Here is a 22,444-nt window from a genome sequence, read left to right as displayed (position 1 = left end):
ATTCCTGCGTTTACATCCAAGATCATGCTGCATTTATTGTTTCAGTCCGATGTGTAGGTATGCCTCTGAGCGAATGCCAGCACACAGAAAGCAGGTGCGCGTCTCTTGACGCGACATCGGCTCATTTCGATAGTGCGGAAGCTGCACTTGATGCACGGCATTTCGGGAACTCTCCGTTCGCAGTTATTTGCAGTTTCTCTAAGAACTCGAAAAGAAAGATCCGAAGAAGGGCAATGCGATAACATACGTGATGGGTGGATGACTGGAAGTGTGATGCAAAGTGTGAGTGTGCTTTTGTTCGTGCCCAGGTGCTTCCTTCCCATCGTCTCGCGCTAGTATTCCGAAACGGCTAGCGGCAAGTACTAGCGCCCTTCCAAAGAAGGCCGGCCAGCACTCGATGCGTTCAGCATCTTCGACACAGCTCTACCTTTTCCCTTTAACTCCACTTCCGACTTACGGTCATGGCGGATGATGAGGAGATTGAGTCTGCTCTGATTCCTAGTCTCTACAAACCGCCCGCTTTGCTACCAATCGCGCAACTCAAAGAACACCTCCTCTACACCATAGAAACATACCCTGTGACCATTGTTGTTGGTGAAACAGGAAGCGGTAAGCTTTTCGAATCTCCCACAGAAAGTCAAAACTGACATGTTGCCTCAGGAAAGACAACACAGATACCAAAATTTCTGCTAGAAGCTGGCTGGTGTAATGGCGGCAAGCAAATAGCGATCACCCAACCCCGGAGAATAGCATGTACTAGCGTAGCCGCAAGGGTAGCAGAAGAGCTGGGTACGCCTCTTGGTCAACAAGTCGGGTACAGTATCAGATTCGAAGATGTCACGTCCGCAGCTACGCAGGTGAAGTTTGTCACAGATGGCCTGTTACTGCGCGAAATGCTCGTCGATCCGCTCCTTTCACGCTATTTAGTCATTATGGTCGACGAAGCACATGAAAGAAGCTTGTCTTCTGACATACTCTTGAGCCTACTGAAAAAGGTGCTGAGGAAGCGAGAGGACTTGCGCGTTGTTGTAAGCAGCGCTACGCTAGAGGCGGAACGCTTCCTTGACTTCTTCAACCCCGATGATGGCGAAAAGGTCCACGGCAAGAGCAAGGAAGAATTCGGTTACATAATTGGTATCGAAGGGCGAACATATCCGGTTGAGATCCAGTACCTGCAGGAGCCAACGAATAACTACGTGGAAGCAGCAATCGACACGGTCATGAAGATCCACGAGCATGAGAGCGAAGGCGACATTCTCGTGTTCTTGACAGGACGTGAAGAAATAGACGATGCAATCGACAAGCTAGGTGACCGCATTGCCGACATGTCTTCATCCAAGCAAAGGCTCATGCCCTTGCCCCTCTACGCTGGCTTGCCAACAGAAGACCAAAATCTCATCTTCACAAAACCGCCACAAGACACGCGACGCGTCGTCTTTAGCACCAACATCTCAGAAGCATCTTTGACTATTGACGGCATTGTCTTTGTGGTGGACTCAGGATATGTCAAGCTTCGCGCCTACAACGCCAGTTTAGGCATCGAAAATCTCGCTGTCGTGCCTGTGTCGAAAGCTAGTGCCACACAGAGAGCGGGTCGTGCTGGCCGGACGAGGCCGGGCAAATGCTTCAGACTGTATCCTGAAAGCGTTCACGAAAGCTTGGAGGAAGCCACGTTCCCAGAACTCGCCCGCTCGAATCTCGCGCCTGTGATCCTGCAGCTTCTCAACTTGGGTATCACAAACGTGGTGCGATTCGATTACCTCTCGCCGCCACCATCAGCACTAGTAACGCGCGCTCTGGATCTACTCTACTCTCTCGGCGCGTTGGACGCTCACGCTCGCCTCACGAAACCCCTGGGCACGCGTATGGCGGAGCTTCCGCTCGAACCGATGCTTGCTCGCGCATTATTGAAGGCTGCTGAACCGGAGTTTGGCTGCTTGAGCGAAATGCTCTCAATAGCCGCAATGATGACTCTGCAAGGCAATGCTTTCGTGTCTCATGACGGCGGAAAGAAGCAGCTTGATGCGGCGAGGCGGAAATTTGCCGTAGCAGAAGGCGATCACCTTACATTATACAATGTATACGAGGCCTTCGTGAAAGCTGGAATGGGCAACACAGCGTGGTGTCATTCAAACAGCCTAAACCACAAGTCGCTCGTTAAGGCAGTCAGCGTCCGGAAACAACTGGCTGCTTACTTGGATCGTTTCGGTGTCAAGGAGAATGTTCTCGCGTCATCAAGCGTGCTGAGGGTTGGTGGCACACCACTCGCCGAGCGCGTCCGTCGCTGTCTAACGACCGGGTTCTTCGCACATGCTGCGAGGATGAAGGCAGATGGGACTTTCACGACTGTTGATGGGAAAACGACGTTGTGGCCTCATCCGACGTCTGTGTTCTTCACGCGGAAGGCGGATTGGGTCATATACACGGAGATTCAGTCTACAAGAGACAAGATCTACATTAGGGATATGAGTACAGTGGAGATGGACTGGTTGACGGAGTATGCACCGGAGTTCTACAAGGTCAAGAATAGCGGTCGATGAGACTAGAAGAAAAGTAGCTTGCGGGTATCTATCAAAACTAAAGGCATAATTACATAAGGACATCATGACAGGACTGCTGCTTGCTCGCAATTACTTGCATGCGTCGACGAACAGCTCTCGCATGCCCTTCAGGAAGCTTGCCAAGTCGCGCGTTTCATTCAGTCTGTCCACAACCGTCTCGACCTCTTCGCGCTCGACCTTGGGCCGCATCTCTAGCACTCTGTAGTCGCGCTCGCTGGTGTCCAGTTCAAACCACGCCTCGCGGTCCCACTCCCTCTCATCGACGTTGGTATAGACGAACTTCAGTCTGTCATCCTTGCCCAGCCCTTCAATCCTCAAGCCCAGATAGTTCTCCCAGAAGTCGAGTTCTGGCTCGTTGTACCGGCTTTGGCCGTCGAGGTAGCGGCGGTGTTTGAGTTGTGCTTCTCTGCGTGCAGAGATGGTCTTTTGCACTTCGGCAATTTGGGCGCGCAGGCTGTCGCGGTGGGCTAGGCGCTCGTCGCGCTGAAGGGTGAGGGCGGAGATGGCCTCCTGCATTTCGGAGGTTTCTTGGGATTCCTTCGAAACCGTCTGGCTGTGCTGGGCTGTCTTGAGTTCGAGGATCTCGATGTCGCGCTTCTTCATGCGTTGGTCCTCTGTCGCAATAGTTAGTATGGGTCAGACGAGATGCAGGTGCATCGTGTCTCATCGTACCATGGAGTTCTGCGACATTCATGCGGAACTGGTTGCGCTCTTCCAGTACTCGTCTGCGGCCATTCTCGATGAAAGCGTCAAATCGTGTAGTGAACTGGTTCATGCGACTGCGCAGATCGTCGAATCCGAAGTTGATGCTGGGTAGTTGGTCGGCCATGGACGGCGCATCGTGCGAGGAGGCGCGCATTGTGGTGCTCATGGAGGGCTCGAAGGTCGTCATGATTGCGGTTCGACTAAGACGTCTCTTGTGGCGTATGCGAATATGTGGTGGGGTGCGATGTGACAATGGGTGGTGAGGGCGGATGAGATGGTTGCTCCGTAAACAAACATGCGCGCTAACGCGGCAGGAACGATAGCGGGGCGCATGCACGTGCCGACGCGACTTTTGGCGCTAGTGGAACTTTTTGGCGAGGTTCCAAGGTTACTTTCATCATCGCGTCCGGCGCATGCTCAACCTTGACAGACACAATTTTCGCTCTCGCATACGGCCTTTCGTTTTTCTGCGTACAAAGAATGAGTTTATACTCCAGCGTCGTTACGGATCGAGAACCTTTACGACAGCCCAATGGCTGACAGATCGCTCAAAGATCTGAACTACGGCCATCCCGGTGCAGCGACTTACGACTTGGAGAATAGAGAGTGGACGTTTGCCAGGCCCTATACTACACGCTCATTCAAGCGCATACGAACTTCCAAGGACGCGACTTCTGCGAGCATTCATGCGACACCAACTTTTTCCCTCTCTGCAGAAATCCTAACGAGTAGGACCAGCGTACAGAAAGAGATCAGCAACAGCATCGAAGAACACCCCCAGCTCTCTGCAGCAGCCGAAGTCCTCCCCGATCTAGCTGTAGTATCTGCTGCCATATCATCCACGGCTTCGACCTACGATCCGCTCGTCGGCGACCTACTCTCCTTCGGTTCGATTACACCCAAGGGTAGACATGAGGCATGGCAAATAGCTGCATTGCCGACGGGAGAATCTGGTAGCATACTGCAGTTGTCAATCCTAGACAACGAAAGACACGGTTGGACAGCAGACCCGAAGTCATGGATAGAAGGGCCGACCTTGAAAGATACGGAGAGTGGCTTCTGGAATGAGGACGCGGCACCGATCCAGCAAGTTCACTTTTCGCATTCGGATGACAGCAGACCCTTTCTGGCTGTGCGACTGCCTACTCGTACCGTCCTTTTCCACCCAGACTACCACCGCCGACCACGCGCTTCCGCTGTCTCACCGTTCTACCGCTTACCCGCCTCCTCGATCGAACTCCACCCTATACTCAGCATAATTCAGAACGATACTGATGGCTTTGCTCATGTCGACGTCACATTCAATCCAGACTTCCAGTTGCAGTTTGCACTCGTCGACCTGAATCAGACATGGAGTGTATGGGACATCGAGCATCGGCCCAGACTTGGCACGTACTCGGCTTCATGCCTGCTTCGTGGAAAGATCGATGAACTGGAAGAGGACGGGGACACAGCTTGCGAAGACGGTTGGGCGAGGATTCTCTGGGTAGCTGATACAACGACGTTGCTGGTGTGCAACAGGCGCCATTTGAGCATCGTCAGCATCAAGGGCAGGATAACGTCATACCTTCCCTGCCCAGAGCTTTTCAGTGAGCGATCGGCAGACTGGTTCTTGGATGTCAAGCAACACCCAAGAGATAGAAGTCGGGTTTTCGTCTTGACCTCCACTCGTTTATTCCTCCTTTCGGTCACTGCACCAAGTGAGCTGCTTCCGAGGGCTGGTGAAGCTGGAGCTAGAGTCCTCACATCCTGGCGGCACTACCGGGGCGTGGAGGATTTCACACTCCACATAAGCGTGCAGATGCTGTCGGACGATGGTAAGTTGCAGATCAATCGCGCGACAAAAGCTCTCACTCACAGCCTGATAGAAACTTGTGTTATGCTCCACTCTCGAGTTAACAACTTGGTCCAAATACAAAGCTTCCGCAGCAATACCTCCGATTCTTCCGGCCTCGTTACCAGTTCAGATCCGACCCTGCTAGACCTACCCATCGGTGGATCCGCGCACATAACCAACTTGTACATCGAGCCCATGCAATGGGAATATTCAAAGAAAGATGTCGTCTTCCTCCAACTGTTTGTCACGCTCTCCGACTTAAGTACACGCGAGCTGGTTGTCTGGAGTCGGAGCACCTCGACAGGACATACCACCGAGAATGACCATGCCGTTGTAGACTTCACGCGAAGCACGATCAAACGCCCTAGAAACCTCATCTTTAACTCGAAACCACGCTACAAAGACGAGGATTTTATAGTGCCTAATGGATTGGTCGACAGAGGGTTACCAAGCTCCAAGATTGGCAGGCAGCAGCCAGAATTGCGCAGATCCTCAGACGGTGCTGCCATGCCGGAAACTCGGGACAATGCTTCTCTGGGCGAGATTTTGTCTCAGTCAAAGAGCGCGGCGGAGCAGGTCTCGGGTACCATCGATGCGGTGGCCGTCATGGATCAAGTGAACGAAATGCTGGCGACTGGTGCAGACTTGCCACCTTTACCATTGGGTACTCTGTAAGTGAACTGGGTCTTGTTTGCATTCTGAACTAACAATTGCAGGATGGAGTTCACGCACGCACAGTTCCATGTTGCAAACATTGACGAAGCTTCGTCCAACTTCCAAGAGCTGTTCTCTTCGCCAAATGGTCAAGATACCGTGGATATTCAGCGTATCGCAGCTATACGCGTACTTGGTTTGACCGACGACAGCGACCTCACCATTTCCGACGCATACGATAGTATACTCCAGACGTGGGTTGCGCCTATGCCACCCGATATGCCAATTCGCGTTCGGCAACGCCAAGAACTTCTGGCTCGGCGAGTCGCTACGGAGTTGATTTTCTCAAGCACATGTATACGTGACGATCGGATCCAAGTGCCCGCTGCTAGCATACAGCGTGGGCAGAGTCAGGACAGTGCCGTAGCCTTACCCATCTTGCCTGCAAGACCAAAGGAGGCTACCTCCAACTTCACCTCAAGATATTCTGCCTCTCAGCCGTTACCGACACCGCCATACTCATCTATACCACCTTCGTCTTTGCCTCCATCCTCTGTGTATGGATCGTCCCCACCCGAGATACCTTCCATGGAGCCAGCTTCGTCAGACCCCCTCAGTCGGCTTAGCAAGTATCTTCAAACTTCCAAAGACCCGGTTATCATTCCGCCAAACGTTTCCCAGAGTCTCGCGCATTGGGAATTAGGAAAGGATCCGTGTGTGTACAATTGGGTCAGTATGGAGCGCACTCTTCGGGCGGAAGAACTCGACGAGGAGAGCCAACAACAACGCGAGAAGGAACGCAAGAAGAAGGAACGTAGGGAAAAGCGCCAACAGCGTGAGAACGAGCTCATGAGGGCTAAGACTGCGAGTCAACTTAACGCATATCCGAGAAGCTCTCCAGGGCCAATGCTGGGTGGTATGGGTAGTAGCAGTCAGGTACCGAGTCAGAGCCAAAGTCAAAGCCAGATACCATTCCAGACTGGTGGCTTCATGATGCCACAAAGTCAAGTAGAGCGGGGCAAGTTTGGAGGAAAGCTAGACAAGAAGAAGAAAAAGAAGGGGAGGATCAGTGGATTCTGAGTTTCGGGTTGGCGCATCGTTCCGTACATGTGACTCCGGGATGCAAATGCTACATATGCACAGAGCGGATGCCTCTCATTTGATGCCGTCACCGGTGCGGAAAGAAGGAAGCTCCTCCCCTCAAAGTGGGGTCAGAGGGGTAGCTTCCGCATTCAACTACATAGCTTAGCTCCACCCCAAACCCATCGTACATACCAAGTATTGCATCCAATACAAGCAATCAAATCCACCAAACCATTATCAAAATCCTTTTGCAACATAAAAAAATGGCAGGCTTCCCATCTCTCCAACCCGCTTTCACTGTCCGCGTCGACATCGATGCGCCGATGCAAGTTGGAGGCCAGCATGGCGCGCAGTTGGTCATCGTCCCGATGGTATCCGGTACAGTGAAGAGTGAACCGGGCTTCGAGCCAAAGCTGGATGGAGAGTTGCACGGTACCGGCTACGACTACATCCACAACGATGCCGATGGCGGAAACATGCGCCTGGATGTTAGGAGTCAGGTTAAGTGAGTACAAAGACACACATACCGTTCGAGAGAACATAAAGACTCATGGGTATATAGGAACCACGATGGAACGATTCTAGCAATGTATTACAAGGGCACCGTGAAGCTTACGCCAGACGTCGGCAAAGTGCTGTCTGGTGCTTCGGATGCTAAGACTACGGACTACGGCGATTCATTTGTCAACTTTACTTTCGAGACGGGCAGCGAGAAGTACAAGGAGCTCCAGAATGGGACATATGTTGCTGCCGGCCATTTCATCACAAATGAGGGCAAGCCTGGTGTTGTGGTGGAGTACAAGGTTAGCAAGGTTGTGTACAAGGCGTAAGTCAGCACACGTGTTGGGGGTGAGTGAGGCTGTATCGGGTTGTTATTTGAAGATGCTGATGTCTAATTTAGGGCGAAGACGGGTACATCGCGACCTGTATATAATCCCAGCTTATGATCAATGACTGTTCCGATCCTCTTCTTCCGCTGTGTCCCAGTTCTCTCTACCGTTTTACAAGTCCGCTATTTGTTTCCTCGCATTCGCCAGAACGTGGACTTCTGGGTGCTCTCGTCACAGATCCGTTTGCCCCGCCACGTCGGCTCACCTTCACCTCCTCGAAACTCAACGCGGCGTTTGCTCACACTCTTGGCGCGTCCGACGCGAGCTACAGCCTTCTCATCTTTCTGATTCTCCACATGATAGCTTCATTTCCTTGTCCAACTGCTCACATTGAATATCACCTGCGGAAGGTACACAGAGCGATTCGTCGTCTTCTACTAGTGAGTCCACTGCTTGTGTGTGCCCTGCGAAGATGCACCGACTAACTTCAGAACTAGCTGTACAACGGTTCGACCCACGCGCAACATGCCAAACATCTCGCCCGCGAGCCTGTCATCAAGGAAGAAGTACAGTCTGGGCGACTTTGTTCAGTATGCTACAGGCAAACATGAGGACCAATATGCCGCGGTCGCCGATCTCAGCATATACAAGTTCGCCGACAAAGCATATCTGGACGAGAACAACACACCTTGCCGCCAGCATATGCTCCTCGTCGGTCACTATTGGCGAAAGAGCGGCGGTCGGCCTGCGTGGGCACATGCGACTGGCACTCACATACGCTACTATTCGGGTGAGGGAATTCAGGTCAACCCACTGATCCAGGACATCCAATCCTCCAAGGTCTACTACGGAACGCCCTTCGACGCGATGAGCGGCGTTCACGACTCCAGCAACACCAAGCCTCGTATGACTACAGAACGCAAGCTCGAGCGGGCTTTGGTCGAGTCTGTCATTAACTTCATATTCCTCAAGAAGGGCCATCTGGTACGGGCGTTGGATCTGGAGAGTCCGGACATGCTTGGAAGCTTTAGACTGGCGTGCAGGAACTTTGCGCAATACCAGAAGATGCCTCGGACTGACACGAGATCTCTGGATGAAGAACTTCTGGACATCCAGGCAGAAAACGCAGCAGTACAGGAGCAGGCTCAGTTCATCCAAGGATACAGCGGCGGCAACGGTCTTGCGTTCAGAAGCGGGCCCTCGGCCTTGACGCTCCCTGCCAAACGCTCCTTCGTAGACATGACGGACAGCGCATCTGATGATGCATCGCAGGGTGCGTGGATCACTCATTCCATTTCTAAGAAGCTGCTAACGTTGCAATGCAGGCTCCAACAAACGTTCATCTCCACTCGTAAGTACCTCACTTCTCTTGCCCTGTGCATCAAGACCCTCAATTCGCGCGTGAGCGTCCGCTGACAAGTCATTGTAGGAGTCTGCTGCTATGACCCACGAAGCAGAAATATACGCTGGATTGGAACAAGAGGTGCAGGCTCTCAGAGCTAAGCTTGAACAACAGGAAGCCAAGATCGATGCATCCGAGACTGAGGTCATGCGGCAAAAGGCGAAGAGACGAACCTTACGAACTCAACGAGACGAATGGAAAGAGAAGTACATCACCCAACAGGGTCTTGCTCAGATAGAGGCCCAAGGCGTCAAACAAGAGGAAGGGAGTGAAGATTGGAAGGGGATGTTGTTCGAACAAGAAAGAAAGACTGAGCATTACAAGCTCAAGTACATTGCGCTGAAAGAGGAGAAAAAGGTATGGACGACGCAGGTTTTGGGGCAAGAGAAGGTAACTACAGAGCCCGAGGATGGGGATACCAGCAGAGAGCCCATTCGTATACGGGAAAGTGAAGAGATCGAGAACTCCGGTGAAAACATCCTGCAAGAGGCCAGCACAAATCCAGAGACCAGTCGTCAAATTGAAGTCAGCCTGGGAAAGGGCACGCGAAGAGATATGAGGTCGAAGCTGATCAAGTATTGGGATGAAAACAGAGTGCCTGAGAGGTGGGCTGACTACAGCAAATACCCATCCATCTTGTCTCGAAGGCATGAAATATTGACGAGACTCTATCGTGTATTCCAGGGACTACTCAAGAGCGAGAAAGCTAGGGGTGTTGATATGGACAATTCAGAGGTGCGGAGGACATTGTACAAGGAAGCGGTTGAGCAGATGGATCAGACATTGCAGCGAGAGGTGGCTGGTATTGCGATCAAGGGGCAAGCGGCTGCGGCGGTGTAGGTGGTGGGTTATCCACTGCATAACAGGTTGCAGACTACAATGTGCTATTAAGTTACACACTACAGATAATTGGCACGTCTACCAGCGACAACGTGTCCTCAAAAAGCTAACGTTGTTCTTTATTAGTGATATACGACTACGTCTCAGCATCGCCTTAGTCTAATCTCATATCATCAGTGCCCTTCCCTACTACATGTATTTTTGGAGTTGTTCGAGGTGCATGCGATAGTTGCGTGTTGCGAATCCAGTTAGATTATGAGTGCGAGGCCCGCTTTCCTACAGCATACGTCGTCCACAGAATTATCCTTCCTCTCAACTTCCAGTTTCCCAAATCAGCCAATCGTACAAGCATCCATGAGATTCAAAGCTTGGGTGTTCTTAGTATACAGGCTGTATGTGAGTGCGTCATCCAACAATTGAGCCGTTGGAAGAGGCGCAGAAGTACGACATGAATGAGTTCCAGAAGTTAGTCGCTGGATTCGAGAAAAGATTTAGCAGGATCTAAGATTGCACGACAGCAACATAGTAGATCGGTCGCGATAGAGAGTTATGAATTCAAAGCATTCTTTTCCCATTTGGTTTGTGAGTTATTTGATACGCATTTGAGCGACAGATATATAGCTTTGGAAAAGATATCGGTATGAGAAGGCGTCGTTATTCTCAAGGTTTCTAGTTGCAGAAGTGTTGCAGACTACAATTTGTTTATAGAATATGCAACGCAGAATAAGAGCTCGTTTGCTAACGACGATGTAATCTTAGACAGCTAATGTGATCATTAACAGATAACATACGCTTCCAGCTTAGCTTCACCTTATCCAGAGTGCGTGTCATACATTTAATTGCCTGCTACATACATTGTCCATAGATCATGCCTTCATTGGAGAGTCATTCGTCGCCATCGGGGTTGAGTATAAAGATGCCCGGTTTACACCAGAAGCCCTTGTAAGCTACAGTATTGTTTTACCAACCCAACAAGATGCACACCAAAAAGTTCTCGCTAAAGGACTCCCGGCTCGAGTGCGAAGCCCAGGAGACTACATGCGTCGTCCACAGAATCTTCCTCTTCCTCAACGACCGGTTTCCCAACCCAGCCAATCACCCAAGCCCCCTTTAGATCGCAAGCTCGGGTACCCACCCGCTCCTCAACCTCCATTCCTTCCTTTTGCGCGGCACAACTTACCGCACCTCCAAACACACACCCTCTCCACTCCTCGGCGCCTGCAGTGTGGCAGCACCCGTCTCCGCGATCAGTTGATCACTTGTTGAACCATCGGCACTATTCGTAGCGACAACCGACACCGACTCAGCAACACGAGTCAGCCCTTTGCACGATAAGGACGCGTGAGTCGAGAAAGCATTTGCTTATGGAAAGCCCGACGGAGTCTTGATAGGTCTTGGCTTTTGCCGCGTATCTGCCGTATGGATGCCTTATGCGATCCATCGTAGAGTTGGTTATCTACCGAGTAGTGCATGTCTAACAAGGATCCCCACGTTACGGCACCCAGCACAGTACCAAACACGCTCAACCCGTTTTATGTACGCTCGCGCTCCCGGCCGCCGCGAACGTGGGGAGGAAGGAAGGAAGGGGCGACAGCAAGGCGGCCGTTGTCTTAGTCGTACGTCTTAGTGCGGGATGACATCTCCTGTGAGCTATTTTCCGAATAGTGCCAACGGCGCTAGCTTCAAGGGGGCTGACTGTTGCAAGTGTGTGGACAGACGAGGAAAAAGCAAGTACTCGGGGCCCATCAAAACTTTACTGTTTGCGATGGCGGTTGCAGTAGCTGCGGGCCTGATGCGTCCCTGGGTCTGAGGTTGTGGATATTGATCGTCGCAATTCGATCTTCAGCATGTTGGTGGTGTCGTGGGGATCTGAATGGCAGGTGCGGTCCAGGTGGTTGTGATGACTCGGCTGCTCTCCGCGAATGAGAGCGTGTCAGTGTCTTGGCATGAGGGCGCTCGTGCTGTGGGCGCCTTCGATACATGCAAGCGTTTTGGAAGGACGGTATGATGCTGATGCATACGCGTAAGCATGGAGAGATCAATAGGTGTGATTGGTATCAATGTATTACACTATTAGTCTTGGGACTATGTTACAGTCGACAAGTAAGTCGATGCTAGGATGCCATTGGAGGCAGGTATCTGAGGACTATGCGGCTACGCAACCAGTCGTAGGCGTTGAAACGGCCTATGCGTCATGCAGTGTCGTTATACATAGATGCGAAACTAATGAACAAAAGAAAGAGGAGTGGACAAAAATATGTTGAGTCGCGACTGTGATGACGAAGTGGCCGTTGTGGTCATACCGAAGCGAGACGTGATAGAGAAGGATGCAGACAACCGAGTGTGACAGAGGCGCGTCGCGCAAAATTCCGTCTGATGAGATGGTGGCGCCTCCGATCGGCACCACAACATGCAAAACAAGTAGGTGACCCAATCCGATCACATTATGCCCTTGAGGCCGCGGAAGCCACCAGTTTTGGAAGACGAAGGCTTCTTCTGTTCCTTCTCTTTGACCTTCTTTCCGATGTTCTGAGCGCCGCCTGTCTCATAGTCAGCCTCCGATGTTGCAGGACGTAATACCGATAACTTACCCCGCCCGTATATCCGGACCTCCGATTTCGGATCTACTTTGTCTTTTCTCTCCTTACTTGAGCTTCCATCGGTGTCGGCGGAGAAACTACTCTGCCCGCTAGATTGAGGCTTTGGAGCCTGAAACTGATTGTGGAGAGACGCATCATATGCTGCGGAAAAGTTTGGTCCGTATCCGCCACCAAACCCAGGGTACGGCGATGGCGCTGTTTGAGATCGTTGCGGCTTCCCCTGTTGTAGTGATTCAAGCCGAGCAGGACGAGGTGGTGACGCGGCTGATCCTGGGCTGTGGACGGAGTCCGGCGATCGGTATTCGTAATACTCTTGCTCCTCGCTGGGGGTGGCCTCGGTAGTAGATAGAGGTGTCAAATATCTTGAGCTGTAGTTGGTCGCCTGTCGGAGGCTGGAGTTGCGACTGACCCGTGAAGTGCCAAACTCGATATGACCAGACTTGTCCCGGGGATAGAGCTGTCCCATCTCAGCCTCTCGCTCCCCTTCGAGCTCATGGTACTTCATCTGCAGCTCGGTATATTGCTCGAGGAGGCGGTAATGAGTCTTCTTGAGTTGCTGCATCTTGGCATTGCTCGCTGCAAGCGCAGAGTCGAGCATCTGCTGCACAGAAGACGGCAGTTGCCCTGGTTTGCCAGTGCTTCTGTCGGAAGATTGTAGTCGGGACTCAAGCTCCATGATCCGGCGCTCGTAAGCCTTGATCGACCGCTCGCGTTCTTGCTCACGGCTGTTCAACCGCATGTTTGCGATTTCGAGATCGTTGCGCAAGTCGTTCCGCTCCTGGATGAGGGTGTGTAGCTCCTTCCTCTGGTCTTCGAATGCTATGATCTTATCTTGAGCACCCTCAAGCTCCCGCCTAATGTCGGCGTAGTCTTCAAGCTCGTATTCCAACGCTTTGGTTCGTTGTTGGGCCTTTAGTTGCTCTGCCTCAGCTCTCTCCACAATCTTCTTGAGTTGCTCGTAGTCTGATTGTGTCCTTTGGAGCTCATATCGCAGACCGCCCTCGTCACTGTGCCAGGTCTTTTCACTCTCTTTGTACGATCGCACCTTATTGTTCAACTCACTTTCCCACTTCTTGGACTGACTGCGACTCGTGAGCGTTTCCTTCTTGAGTTGGGCGTACAGCTCGTTTGCCTTGGCGAGTTTGGCTTTTAGTGTCTTGTTGGTGTTGATCAGATTCTGAGTCTCCGCCTCCACAGTCGCTTCTTTGATGTGCTTCCGCTGTAGCTGTCCGATGTGAGCAAGATGCTGCAATTTGAGATACCGCTCAAAGTTAAGGTCATTCCGAAGTAGCATGATCTCTCTTTGCAAAGACGCCATGGTGTGGTTTTGGAAGTCATGGTGGGTAGATTGATTGCCGGAGATTGATTGGGCGAAACTGTCCAGGCTGGGTTGATGTGCCACGAACCGCCGTGCGGATTGACCAGACATATCCGGCTTCTTTGTATCTTTAGTGGGCGGCAGTGTTGGAGAATCCATCATGTCGCGACCTTTCAGCAACGGTGAGGCCATAGACTTGATAGATACCGCGGACTTTATAGACTTGCTCCTTGATGGGAGTTCAAGATCGGGAACATCTGGAGCATCGCTTGACGAAACGTTCATAGTCGACTGGGTATTCCTCCAGCTTGCATCTGAATCGTGTACTGTTGTGCCGTCCTGGTCGTCCAGAGTGAATTGCGAGGGTATCTCTGGGACAGGGGGTAAGGCTGAGTTGGGTGGTGGGCCGGGGTCCTCCAAAGTCGACGATACGGCAACGCAAAGGTCCATGCATTCAATGACGACGTCAGCGGGGTCGCTTTTCAGCCACCTATTCTCGCTCAGCTCGTCTTCGACTGTGGTCGTGAACATGTTCGGGTGTAGTAGATGAACGCGACGGTAGGGTTCCGTCCGGCTGTGGATAAGATCTTGGTCCAGATCGAAGTCGCGCGCGCCTGGAAAGTTGAGTGACTTGAGATACTTCCTTGGCTTGCGCACAAAGCTCATGAAGTTGAGGGGGAAGAGGCCGTATAGGAAGGTGAAATAGTGCATGAGAGTCGGCGGCGGGCAATCAGGGTAGTCCATGGATGGCTGCACCTGCTCCCAGGCCTGTTCAGAGTCGACATCGGTTTCGTCATCCCCCTCTTCGCTATCGTTGTCTTGCATGTCCATATCACCGGCTTTCTCGTCGGCGTTACCCAACTTGTCCCAGCATAGTATCCGACAGTAGACCAGGAACATTTTCTCGAGGTGGTGATCAGAGGTCAGCGCTCCGCAAATGTGAGGCAGGAACATGATGAGGACGACGAGGGCGAGCTCGATGACAGTGGACGAGTTGTCTATGAGCAGGCATTTCTCCAGGTTCTGGATGAGCGGGGTCTCGAGGACGAGGTGGAGGTGCGGCGGCTGGAGGCGGACGAAGGCACTGAGCAGGTTCAAGGCCTGTATGCGATGCTGCTTCTGTAGGAGGAGATTGTCGAGTGTGAGGAGGAGGACCTGGAAGTATTAGCCAAGGCCATCATACTGAGGGAAGGCACTCACCTTGGGCATCTTGCGCCCAAAGTCGACCAGGACAGCTTCGAGCTCATGGGCCACAAACTCGTTCTCGGGCCTCACGGCATCTTCAGGTGAAGCAGGCACGTTGGTACGCGCCAAGTATGCATCAAGTATCTTCTTGGTGAAGAGGGCGGATAAGCGCGCGTGCTCGCCATCTTTGTCGACCTCATTGTCGTACACCAGTATGCTCTGGATAAAAGCCCTCGCATCTTCAATCTCGCTCTTCTTGTAGCCTATGCCGTCGATGACAGGCCTCAGGGCCGAGTTCCACCAGGCGGTCAAGCGCGCCTCGCCCGTTATCGCGGGCCGAAGCAGTCGCAGAGCTGATAAGAAGGCGCCGCGCTTTTCGGGACTACTGGCGACGTGGCGGAGGTATAGCGCGTGGAGATCATCGTGAAAGCGCTGGGAGTCGTGGTCGTCAATGTCGTCATAGCGCTCGAGGAAGGCTTCTATGGTCGCATAGAGCTCGTCGGGGAGAGGGTAGGGGACGGTAGTGGCCGAGAAGGTCGTGTTCAGAGCCTTCAGCGACTCGCGCATGGAACTGGACATGTTAGCGATTCCGTCTGAAGTATTACTAAGGCTACTAAGACAGCAGGTATCGCGGCTTACCCTGACATGGTGTCTTGTATCTCCACTTGCCGTGGTACAGATGCACTACGGCAGGCGAAGTGCACGTATATGAGTGTTTACGTGTACGGAGGCAACGTCTCGGATAGATGCACGAGGGTCCAGCAGGCAGTAGGCATGTCACTGGGCATGCAGGTCCGGTCTGGGGAGCCAAAGCTTTTTGACAGCGCGAGTGCGTGGGGTGAGGATGAGGGACCAGCGAGCCGCAGCAGAGGGTTCAATGGCTCCGCATGCTTGCAATTGCTCGGAGGTGCTTTTGCGGGAACATGCCTCAGTGATGCGCGGCGCTATCGACCAACCCCAGAGATGCGCCAAAACAAATCTCACGTCTCACTGCCGGCGTCCCAAGAGCGCGCAGGGCCTGTTGGGGTTGATGATGCTAACCCGAGGTGCAGCGCCCAGTCGCGGCTAGAGGCATGCGAGAGATGCCCGTGCGTCACGGCCCTGCAAGCCACCACAAACGGCCTCGAAGCCACCATGCTTGCTTGTGCCCACCACCCCTGAAGCCATCCCATTTGCCTTCGGCCCACTCTCACCATTTCCGTGTGTAACTATCAATCGTCAATCAACCCCCAGTCACACAATTACCAGACACGATTGCTATCCTGGTCGCGCTTGGGAGGCATCGCGTGATGTATACTCAAACACGATCAAACATCGCCAACGTATCTCTGCCATCCTATCACGGCCTCCTGCCCATATCCGTCACTTCGGAACACCCTGGGCGGCCCTGTTTTCTCACGGATTACTCTACCCAGTTCTGCGCAGCCCAAGTGGACTCGAGCAGCCTTGCCATCACGGCAGCCGCTCGCCGCACCTCCAATCAGGCGTGTCAGAGAGAAACCCTTCCAACTCGAGTCTGTACTCATCACATAAAATCACCCAATGATTACATGTGTCAGTCATAGCTTATCTTCCGCTCCGGTCATACCTCTATATCAGAAATATTCCGGCACGGCGCATCAGGGCTCGGATCAGGAGCTATGCCACATGTGGCAGCCCTGCATGCACTCTACCTCAATCTTTCACATGTCCAACTGCAGCATACTCTACTCTTTCCAACCCAATCGCTAACCGATTAGTTTCTTCGCTGTTCAGGAGTAGTTGAGGTCGATCGCTCTCCACTGGAAGCACAACAGAATAGACTTTGGACGAGTCGTGCCGTGGAGCTACGCGGGATGCGCCGAAGCTTCTGACTCTATCCAGGCTATCGCCAATTACCGATACCGACAACACGGTAGCCTCGTACCCATACCACGATGTGCAGCCTTGCCCCGTAACTCTCTCTTATCGCAAGGATCCCGTCGTGCTTCCGCCAATGGCCTCATGGTAGCTCATCCGCGCCATCCCGCTCATTACATTTTCCATCGCACCTTCTCTATCAAGGTCAGCGAATCGAGCGCCCTCGGCTCTGCTTCCGATCGGCTTCATAGTAATACCGCGCAATCAGGGTTCGCAAACGTGATCGCCCCCGTGGCCGCAGGCCCTCAGAGGGGCTACGCAGACCCAACGGCTTGGCCAAACCCTTGCGCTGGTCGATCATAACATGAGCTTGTGCACTGAGACGACATACCTACAAACCTAGTCGAAAATCGCGTTATGCACATTGATCACTCCAATTCTTCCGGATTGTTGACCTAGACGATATGGAATCTCGACTCAATACTACAGTACTGCGCCTCAGATAGTCTCATTCATAGTGCTTCAATATAGCACCATGTACCCAGACATGCGTCAATCACACATCTGCAACACCGTTTTGTACGGCGTCGCTTAACCGGCTAAGAGCGCACGCAGGCACATGCAGCATGGAGAAGCGCCAGATGAGCTCATTTGTTTCAATGTGAGGCACAGTAAGCACGCTGCAGGTACCGTTCGGAAACTTTCCATCGAACACTTATGCATTGACTATCTGAAAGTGGTCCCTACCATCTACGTGTCTGCTACGCCGGCACCCAGCCTCGGCGCGGAGCCTGCCCTTCTACTCAAGAGATACCTATGAAGGCACCGCAACGACCTGGAACTGGTAGTTGCAAAGCGGCTTCGATTTCGTCACCTCGATACTTCCATACCCGCCTCCCACCATGGTGCTTCCATCCCAAACCTCTAACTGCACCTTACCTGGGACCAACGTCTCCAGGCCGGTGAACTTGAACTTGTTAAATCCTGGCTTGAGTTTCTGCGTTTGGTCCAGCTTCTTTCCGCCAACGTTGACAACAGCGATGAGATTCGTCTGGCCTTTGGCGACGAGTAGAACGCCAGACACGGCATCTTCAGCTGCCTTTTTTATGTCTGCGGATGGCGGCACCTCGTCGTTGGTGCATTTGCCATTGACGGTAAGAGTGTGGTGCCAGAAAGTGCCTTGGACAGGTTTGCCATTCGTGGGATACATGTTAGCTGTTGTACGATCGCCTTGCTTCCACGCAGCGATGAACGGTTTCAGAATCTGCCAGTATCCAGTATGGTCGTACCCTGTTATGACCTTCGTTGTGTTTTCGTTCAGTGGCGTCGAGTGCAGGTGTCCCATGTAATGGCCCTCGCCGGCATCGTTCCAGGTCTGAAGCTGCACCATATCAGGCTGGACACTGAGGATCTGACCGAACCGGTTCTCGAGGTTGTCTTCGCCGCGACGGTACCAGTTTTGCTTATAGTCCAAATGCTTCCATTGATAAGGTGAGATGCCCATCATGAACAGCTTCTTGGCCTTGTTGGCGGCGTCATTGAACACACGGTCCGTCGCGTCAGATACGGCGACTTTGCCTTCGTTTGTCGCAGGCCATGAGTTCCAATTGAACACACCGTCAATCGCGCCACGGTCATTGAAGAAGTTTGCGGTGGGGTTGTAGATCTCAGAGAAGCCAGGGACGACGAGGACGTTGCCCACCTTTCCTTTGAACTTGTTCCAATCGTCGTTGGAAATGGTCTCGCCACCAAATGTCGATAGGACAGGCTTGGTCTTGCCATCGGAAGGGTCCGTCATTAGAAGATAGGAAGGACGGCCCTTGTGATCGTTGAAGTACTGGGCGTAGTTCGTAGGTTTCCCCAATAAGCCTGGGTGGTGATCCATGGAAAAGAAAAGGCTGAAACCGCCAATATAGTCTGCGTGATCGAACATGTATTTAACAGTCTGGTTGGACCAAGAGGCGAACTGATCTGTTCATTGTTAGCCCGGGTTTCGGTTGAAGTTTTGTGGATGAAAATCACTCACCGAAGTTGAGCGCGAAGCCGTTCAGACCAAGCTCCCTCGCTTCCTCGATATCCTGCACAACCTCATCGAGATCGAGTTGACCGACCATGTAATGGGCGACACTGTATGGGAGCATCAGTATACGCTCATGTTTACGAGCGGGCAGACTTACATCGGCCTGTCAATGAGCATCCCCCGCGGTGCAACGCGGCCAGCAACAGCGCTGGCCAAAAGGCCAACAACAAAAGTAGGAACAAAGCGCATACTGAAGAAACACTCGAGTAGTTCACGAATGTTAAGCCAGCGATGTGGTTGATGAGCGACAATGCAGCCGCTCCCGTCGTCTTTATAATTCTCGAGTGCCGAATGGTGTTAGGCCTTTTGACCGGCAACCTGCGTAAGGCGACCGACTACACAGCCCGTGGCTGCTGGCAGCCTCGCCGTTCAGACTTGCAAACGGCACGAGATGAAAACTAGGCCTCCTGGCAGGGATGGTTACACTGATGGTAGTAGTTTTAGCCCCGCCGTCTTTTCCACTTTACCCGTATCCACACACACGTACTTTTCGCGCAAGATGTCTTTTCTACTCTTGAAGCTATATATCGCGGCTCCATGGTTGAGCAGAAAATTTCCCTTCCGTCTTGAAGTTCAGATGGCAATGGGATCGAGTAAGCCGACGTTCCTGTGGTAATTGCAACGCGAATGCGAAACAATGACAAGGACCGTCCCGCGCATGTCCGCAACGCCACAGGACGATTAGGGCCACCAGCTGTGGACCTGCAAGGCAGTATCGGTTTTTAGGAGCTGCCGTGTTTAGATCATCGAGACTGTTAGCCTCTGTTCTAGAATAACGCGTCCACTGCATCTCTACTCGGTGTTTTGCGCGACGGGCCGTGATTGTGGATGAAGTGTGGATGGAGAGGGGGTTTTAAACCAATCGGCTGCTAGTGCTGGGCATCATTGTTCCTCGGTCTCCCGATTTTGCTGACTACGGTCCGCTTTCACGATGGGGGCCGGTGGGTTGATCAGGAATCAGATCATATTGCCGTGATTTTGCATGCTGGTGCCGCGGTGTGCTGCATGGAATGTGGGCATCACTTAAGCGATTGTCCGAGTACGGGTGTATGATGCGACTTTACCTCGGCGAGCACCAGTACCTACTGTAGGTACTATCGGTTATCAGACACCTCTTCTGGATGTTTTTATCCACCTATTGATCTGCTCCGGTAGTCGCGACCTAGCCGCTGTATTACTACAAACTACGTCTTAGGGCCGGACAGGTCGGCGAGTATGAGCCTCGGTCACTGAGAAGTGGAACGAGTGAGCTGTCGTGACGAAAGTTCTTCTGTTGACGATACCAACCGCTCGTATTGTGACGCACAATGCCAGGTGGAACAGTACTGGAACTATGACATGAGGAGACGTCAGATTGGAGAAGTCAGATATCGCTTGGCTAAACCGGGAATAGACGTATATCGCGTTCTCCCACCTGGTATCCTTTGTTCAACATCAACCCTTCCGTTCCGTTCTTCCCATAGATCTCATCCTGTGTCCTCTTCCCAGTCTACTGCTTATCGCCCCTCTCACCCAGTCCCTCTTTCCCTCCTTGCACCTTTGTCTCGCCCCCGATTCCCGTCGTTCGAGTCGGCTGCGCCTGGTGGTCTGGCTGCTTCGCCGGATGGTCGTCGCCGGTCTTGTGCTCGTCAGGCGACGCACTCGATTGCTGGTCGGTGTTTTGCGTGTCCGAACGCATCTTGGCGTTTGGTGCGGCCGAGGAGTTTTCAGAAGGGTCTGGGAGGTTGGAGGCAGGATTGGGCGTGTCCATCAGCTTTGCATAGCTGGGTGTAGTGGTGAAGGCGCGGAGTTGAGATGCGAAAGGGCGCTGAAGCGCGCGGAGGCGGAGGCTGACAGACGACATGGTGGGTAGATGGTCGTATGTTGCGTTGTCTACTTGTTCAGGGCGCTCGTTCGTATAGTATCTGGATTCGTAAAGCTGAATGATCTCCAGAAAGTCGTATTGGAAAGGTCATAAAGCATGACGGGTGTCCAATCGTTGCACAAAGATGTGATGTCATCGTGACCGCTTCGGCAGTGGCAAAGATCCATAATTTCCGCCAGAAGCTGTGAGATGACAGCTTTCAGTTCCCTGATGCAGCTCTGTGCATCGAACATGTACAGAACCGCGATTGATGATCTGACGCGAACAAGACGCGTCGCAGCGCCAGCCAGGTGTGCTAGCTACACGTGCTGCGTGCATTAGCGCCGCCTGACTGTGCCGCATCGGGTTGCACGCCAATTCTCTCAGCACTTGGATGGAGCAGAGCCTCCCAACATACAACCAAATGTTCAAGAAAGCTTTTTGGAAACTGAAAGAACGGCCGATCGCTGCATCGCTTTCATCTGTCGCGAACAAAATGCCAGACTTTGTGCTTTTCGGAGACTCGCTCACCCAATGGAGCTTTAGCGAGGAAACGCAAGGCTTCGGGTTGTTTCTTAGGCAACAGTACCAGCACAAGGTACGGATCGTCAACGAAGGTAATGCGAACGAGTTCCTCCCACCATCTTTCATCCCACATTCTGTATAGACCCTTCCTAGTTCATTCTCTTCAATCTGAGTAATCAGGCGCACTGCAAATATGGCTACTTCACAATCGTTACCTAAGATTGTCTTATTCGGCGCGTCCATGACCGAGTGGAGTTTCAAAGAGAAGACGCAGGGAATCGGATGGTTTCTCGAGAATAAGTACCTAGGCAAGGCAAGGGTTGTGAATGAAGGTACTACGGCATGATGTGCTAGCGCGTCGAGCAGCAAGAACAACATCGAAAGTCCAGATCCGATGCTGACAGGCACGATAGGCAAAGCAGGGTACAAATCCCAATTAATCTTGACGGTCGGCGCACTCACCAACTACGCAGCTACACGTCAACCCGTCTTAAAGCAGACTTTGCCCGCATAATCAGCAGCGCAACAGCCCCAGAGGCAGCACCAACCCTCCTCTTCACCATCTTCCTCGGTGCAAACGACGCCTGCTTCATCGGCGAGAAGGAGTATGTTCCCTGGCCCACCTTTTCAGCGAACATACGGGAGTTCCTCGACACCATCCTCACGGAGCAAGCTATGGAGAACACAAAGATAGTTCTGATCACGCCCCCACCCATCAATGGGTCTGTGGTAGATACTGGAGAAAGCAGGTCTGCAAGAGAAATACAGGAGATCAATCAGTCGCGAAAGGAAGGACCGAGGTACAAGACCTACATGAGTAAGAAGAGGTATGCAGATGGGCTTATGCAAATCGCGAAGGAGTACGAAGAGACGGGCAGAGTTGTTGGGCTTAATTACTGGCAGCACATGGTGGACGCAGTCGTTGCAGAAGAAGGATGGGAGTGCGATGAAGATGTGCCGCCGGGGTGCGGCCTGTTGGGCGCAAAGTCATTTCCAGCGGGTTGGTTTACGGACGGGCTGCATCTCAATGTCAAGGGATACGGTGTGCTGAACAAGGAATTGTACGAGCTGGTGACGGCAAAGTGGCCAGAGTTAGCAGCCGAGAAGTTGTAAAGTCTTCCTTTAGTTGTGCATTGTTTTGC

At 52.5% G+C, this 22,444-nt stretch overlaps 8 protein-coding genes across 8 annotated transcripts; 4 read left to right on the top strand and 4 right to left on the bottom strand.

The window, feature by feature from the left end:
- Positions 1 to 461: 461 nt before the first annotated feature.
- J4E79_001447 (uncharacterized protein) lies at positions 462 to 2,540 on the top strand (the record flags this gene model as incomplete). The annotated part of the gene is made up of 2 exons (XM_049350357.1): positions 462 to 609; positions 661 to 2,540. 2 exons carry the CDS (start codon positions 462 to 464, stop codon positions 2,538 to 2,540), a joined length of 2,028 nt encoding a protein of 675 aa, XP_049215516.1.
- Positions 2,541 to 2,630: 90 nt separating this feature from the next.
- On the bottom strand, positions 2,631 to 3,453 carry KPR4 (Ribose-phosphate pyrophosphokinase; the record flags this gene model as incomplete). Its single annotated transcript, XM_049350356.1, has 2 exons — positions 2,631 to 3,175; positions 3,234 to 3,453. The coding sequence occupies 2 exons, from the start codon at positions 3,451 to 3,453 to the stop codon at positions 2,631 to 2,633; spliced, it is 765 nt and encodes a 254-aa protein (XP_049215515.1).
- A 3,650-nt stretch (positions 3,454 to 7,103) lies between these two features.
- Positions 7,104 to 7,670, top strand: J4E79_001445 (uncharacterized protein; the record flags this gene model as incomplete). The annotated part of the gene is made up of 2 exons (XM_049350355.1): positions 7,104 to 7,345; positions 7,403 to 7,670. The coding sequence occupies 2 exons, from the start codon at positions 7,104 to 7,106 to the stop codon at positions 7,668 to 7,670; spliced, it is 510 nt and encodes a 169-aa protein (XP_049215514.1).
- Positions 7,671 to 8,195: 525 nt separating this feature from the next.
- On the top strand, positions 8,196 to 9,912 carry J4E79_001444 (uncharacterized protein; the record flags this gene model as incomplete). Its single annotated transcript, XM_049350354.1, has 3 exons — positions 8,196 to 8,943; positions 8,996 to 9,021; positions 9,100 to 9,912. 3 exons carry the CDS (start codon positions 8,196 to 8,198, stop codon positions 9,910 to 9,912), a joined length of 1,587 nt encoding a protein of 528 aa, XP_049215513.1.
- A 2,439-nt stretch (positions 9,913 to 12,351) lies between these two features.
- On the bottom strand, positions 12,352 to 15,662 carry J4E79_001443 (uncharacterized protein; the record flags this gene model as incomplete). The annotated part of the gene is made up of 4 exons (XM_049350353.1): positions 12,352 to 12,452; positions 12,504 to 14,985; positions 15,031 to 15,586; positions 15,655 to 15,662. The coding sequence occupies 4 exons, from the start codon at positions 15,660 to 15,662 to the stop codon at positions 12,352 to 12,354; spliced, it is 3,147 nt and encodes a 1,048-aa protein (XP_049215512.1).
- A 2,006-nt stretch (positions 15,663 to 17,668) lies between these two features.
- On the bottom strand, positions 17,669 to 18,968 carry J4E79_001442 (uncharacterized protein; the record flags this gene model as incomplete). The annotated part of the gene is made up of 2 exons (XM_049350352.1): positions 17,669 to 18,825; positions 18,881 to 18,968. 2 exons carry the CDS (start codon positions 18,966 to 18,968, stop codon positions 17,669 to 17,671), a joined length of 1,245 nt encoding a protein of 414 aa, XP_049215511.1.
- A 1,455-nt stretch (positions 18,969 to 20,423) lies between these two features.
- Positions 20,424 to 20,777, bottom strand: J4E79_001441 (uncharacterized protein; the record flags this gene model as incomplete). The annotated part of the gene is made up of 1 exon (XM_049350351.1): positions 20,424 to 20,777. One exon carries the CDS (start codon positions 20,775 to 20,777, stop codon positions 20,424 to 20,426), a length of 354 nt encoding a protein of 117 aa, XP_049215510.1.
- Positions 20,778 to 21,495: 718 nt separating this feature from the next.
- Positions 21,496 to 22,415, top strand: J4E79_001440 (uncharacterized protein; the record flags this gene model as incomplete). Its single annotated transcript, XM_049350350.1, has 3 exons — positions 21,496 to 21,634; positions 21,716 to 21,725; positions 21,776 to 22,415. 3 exons carry the CDS (start codon positions 21,496 to 21,498, stop codon positions 22,413 to 22,415), a joined length of 789 nt encoding a protein of 262 aa, XP_049215509.1.
- Positions 22,416 to 22,444: the final 29 nt, after the last annotated feature.

This window comes from Alternaria viburni (genome assembly GCF_023758015.1).
Source record: "Alternaria viburni strain BMP 2772 chromosome Unknown scaffold_2, whole genome shotgun sequence".
Lineage (NCBI taxonomy): Eukaryota > Fungi > Ascomycota > Dothideomycetes > Pleosporales > Pleosporaceae > Alternaria > Alternaria viburni.
This window is presented reverse-complemented; position numbering and strand designations above follow the sequence as displayed.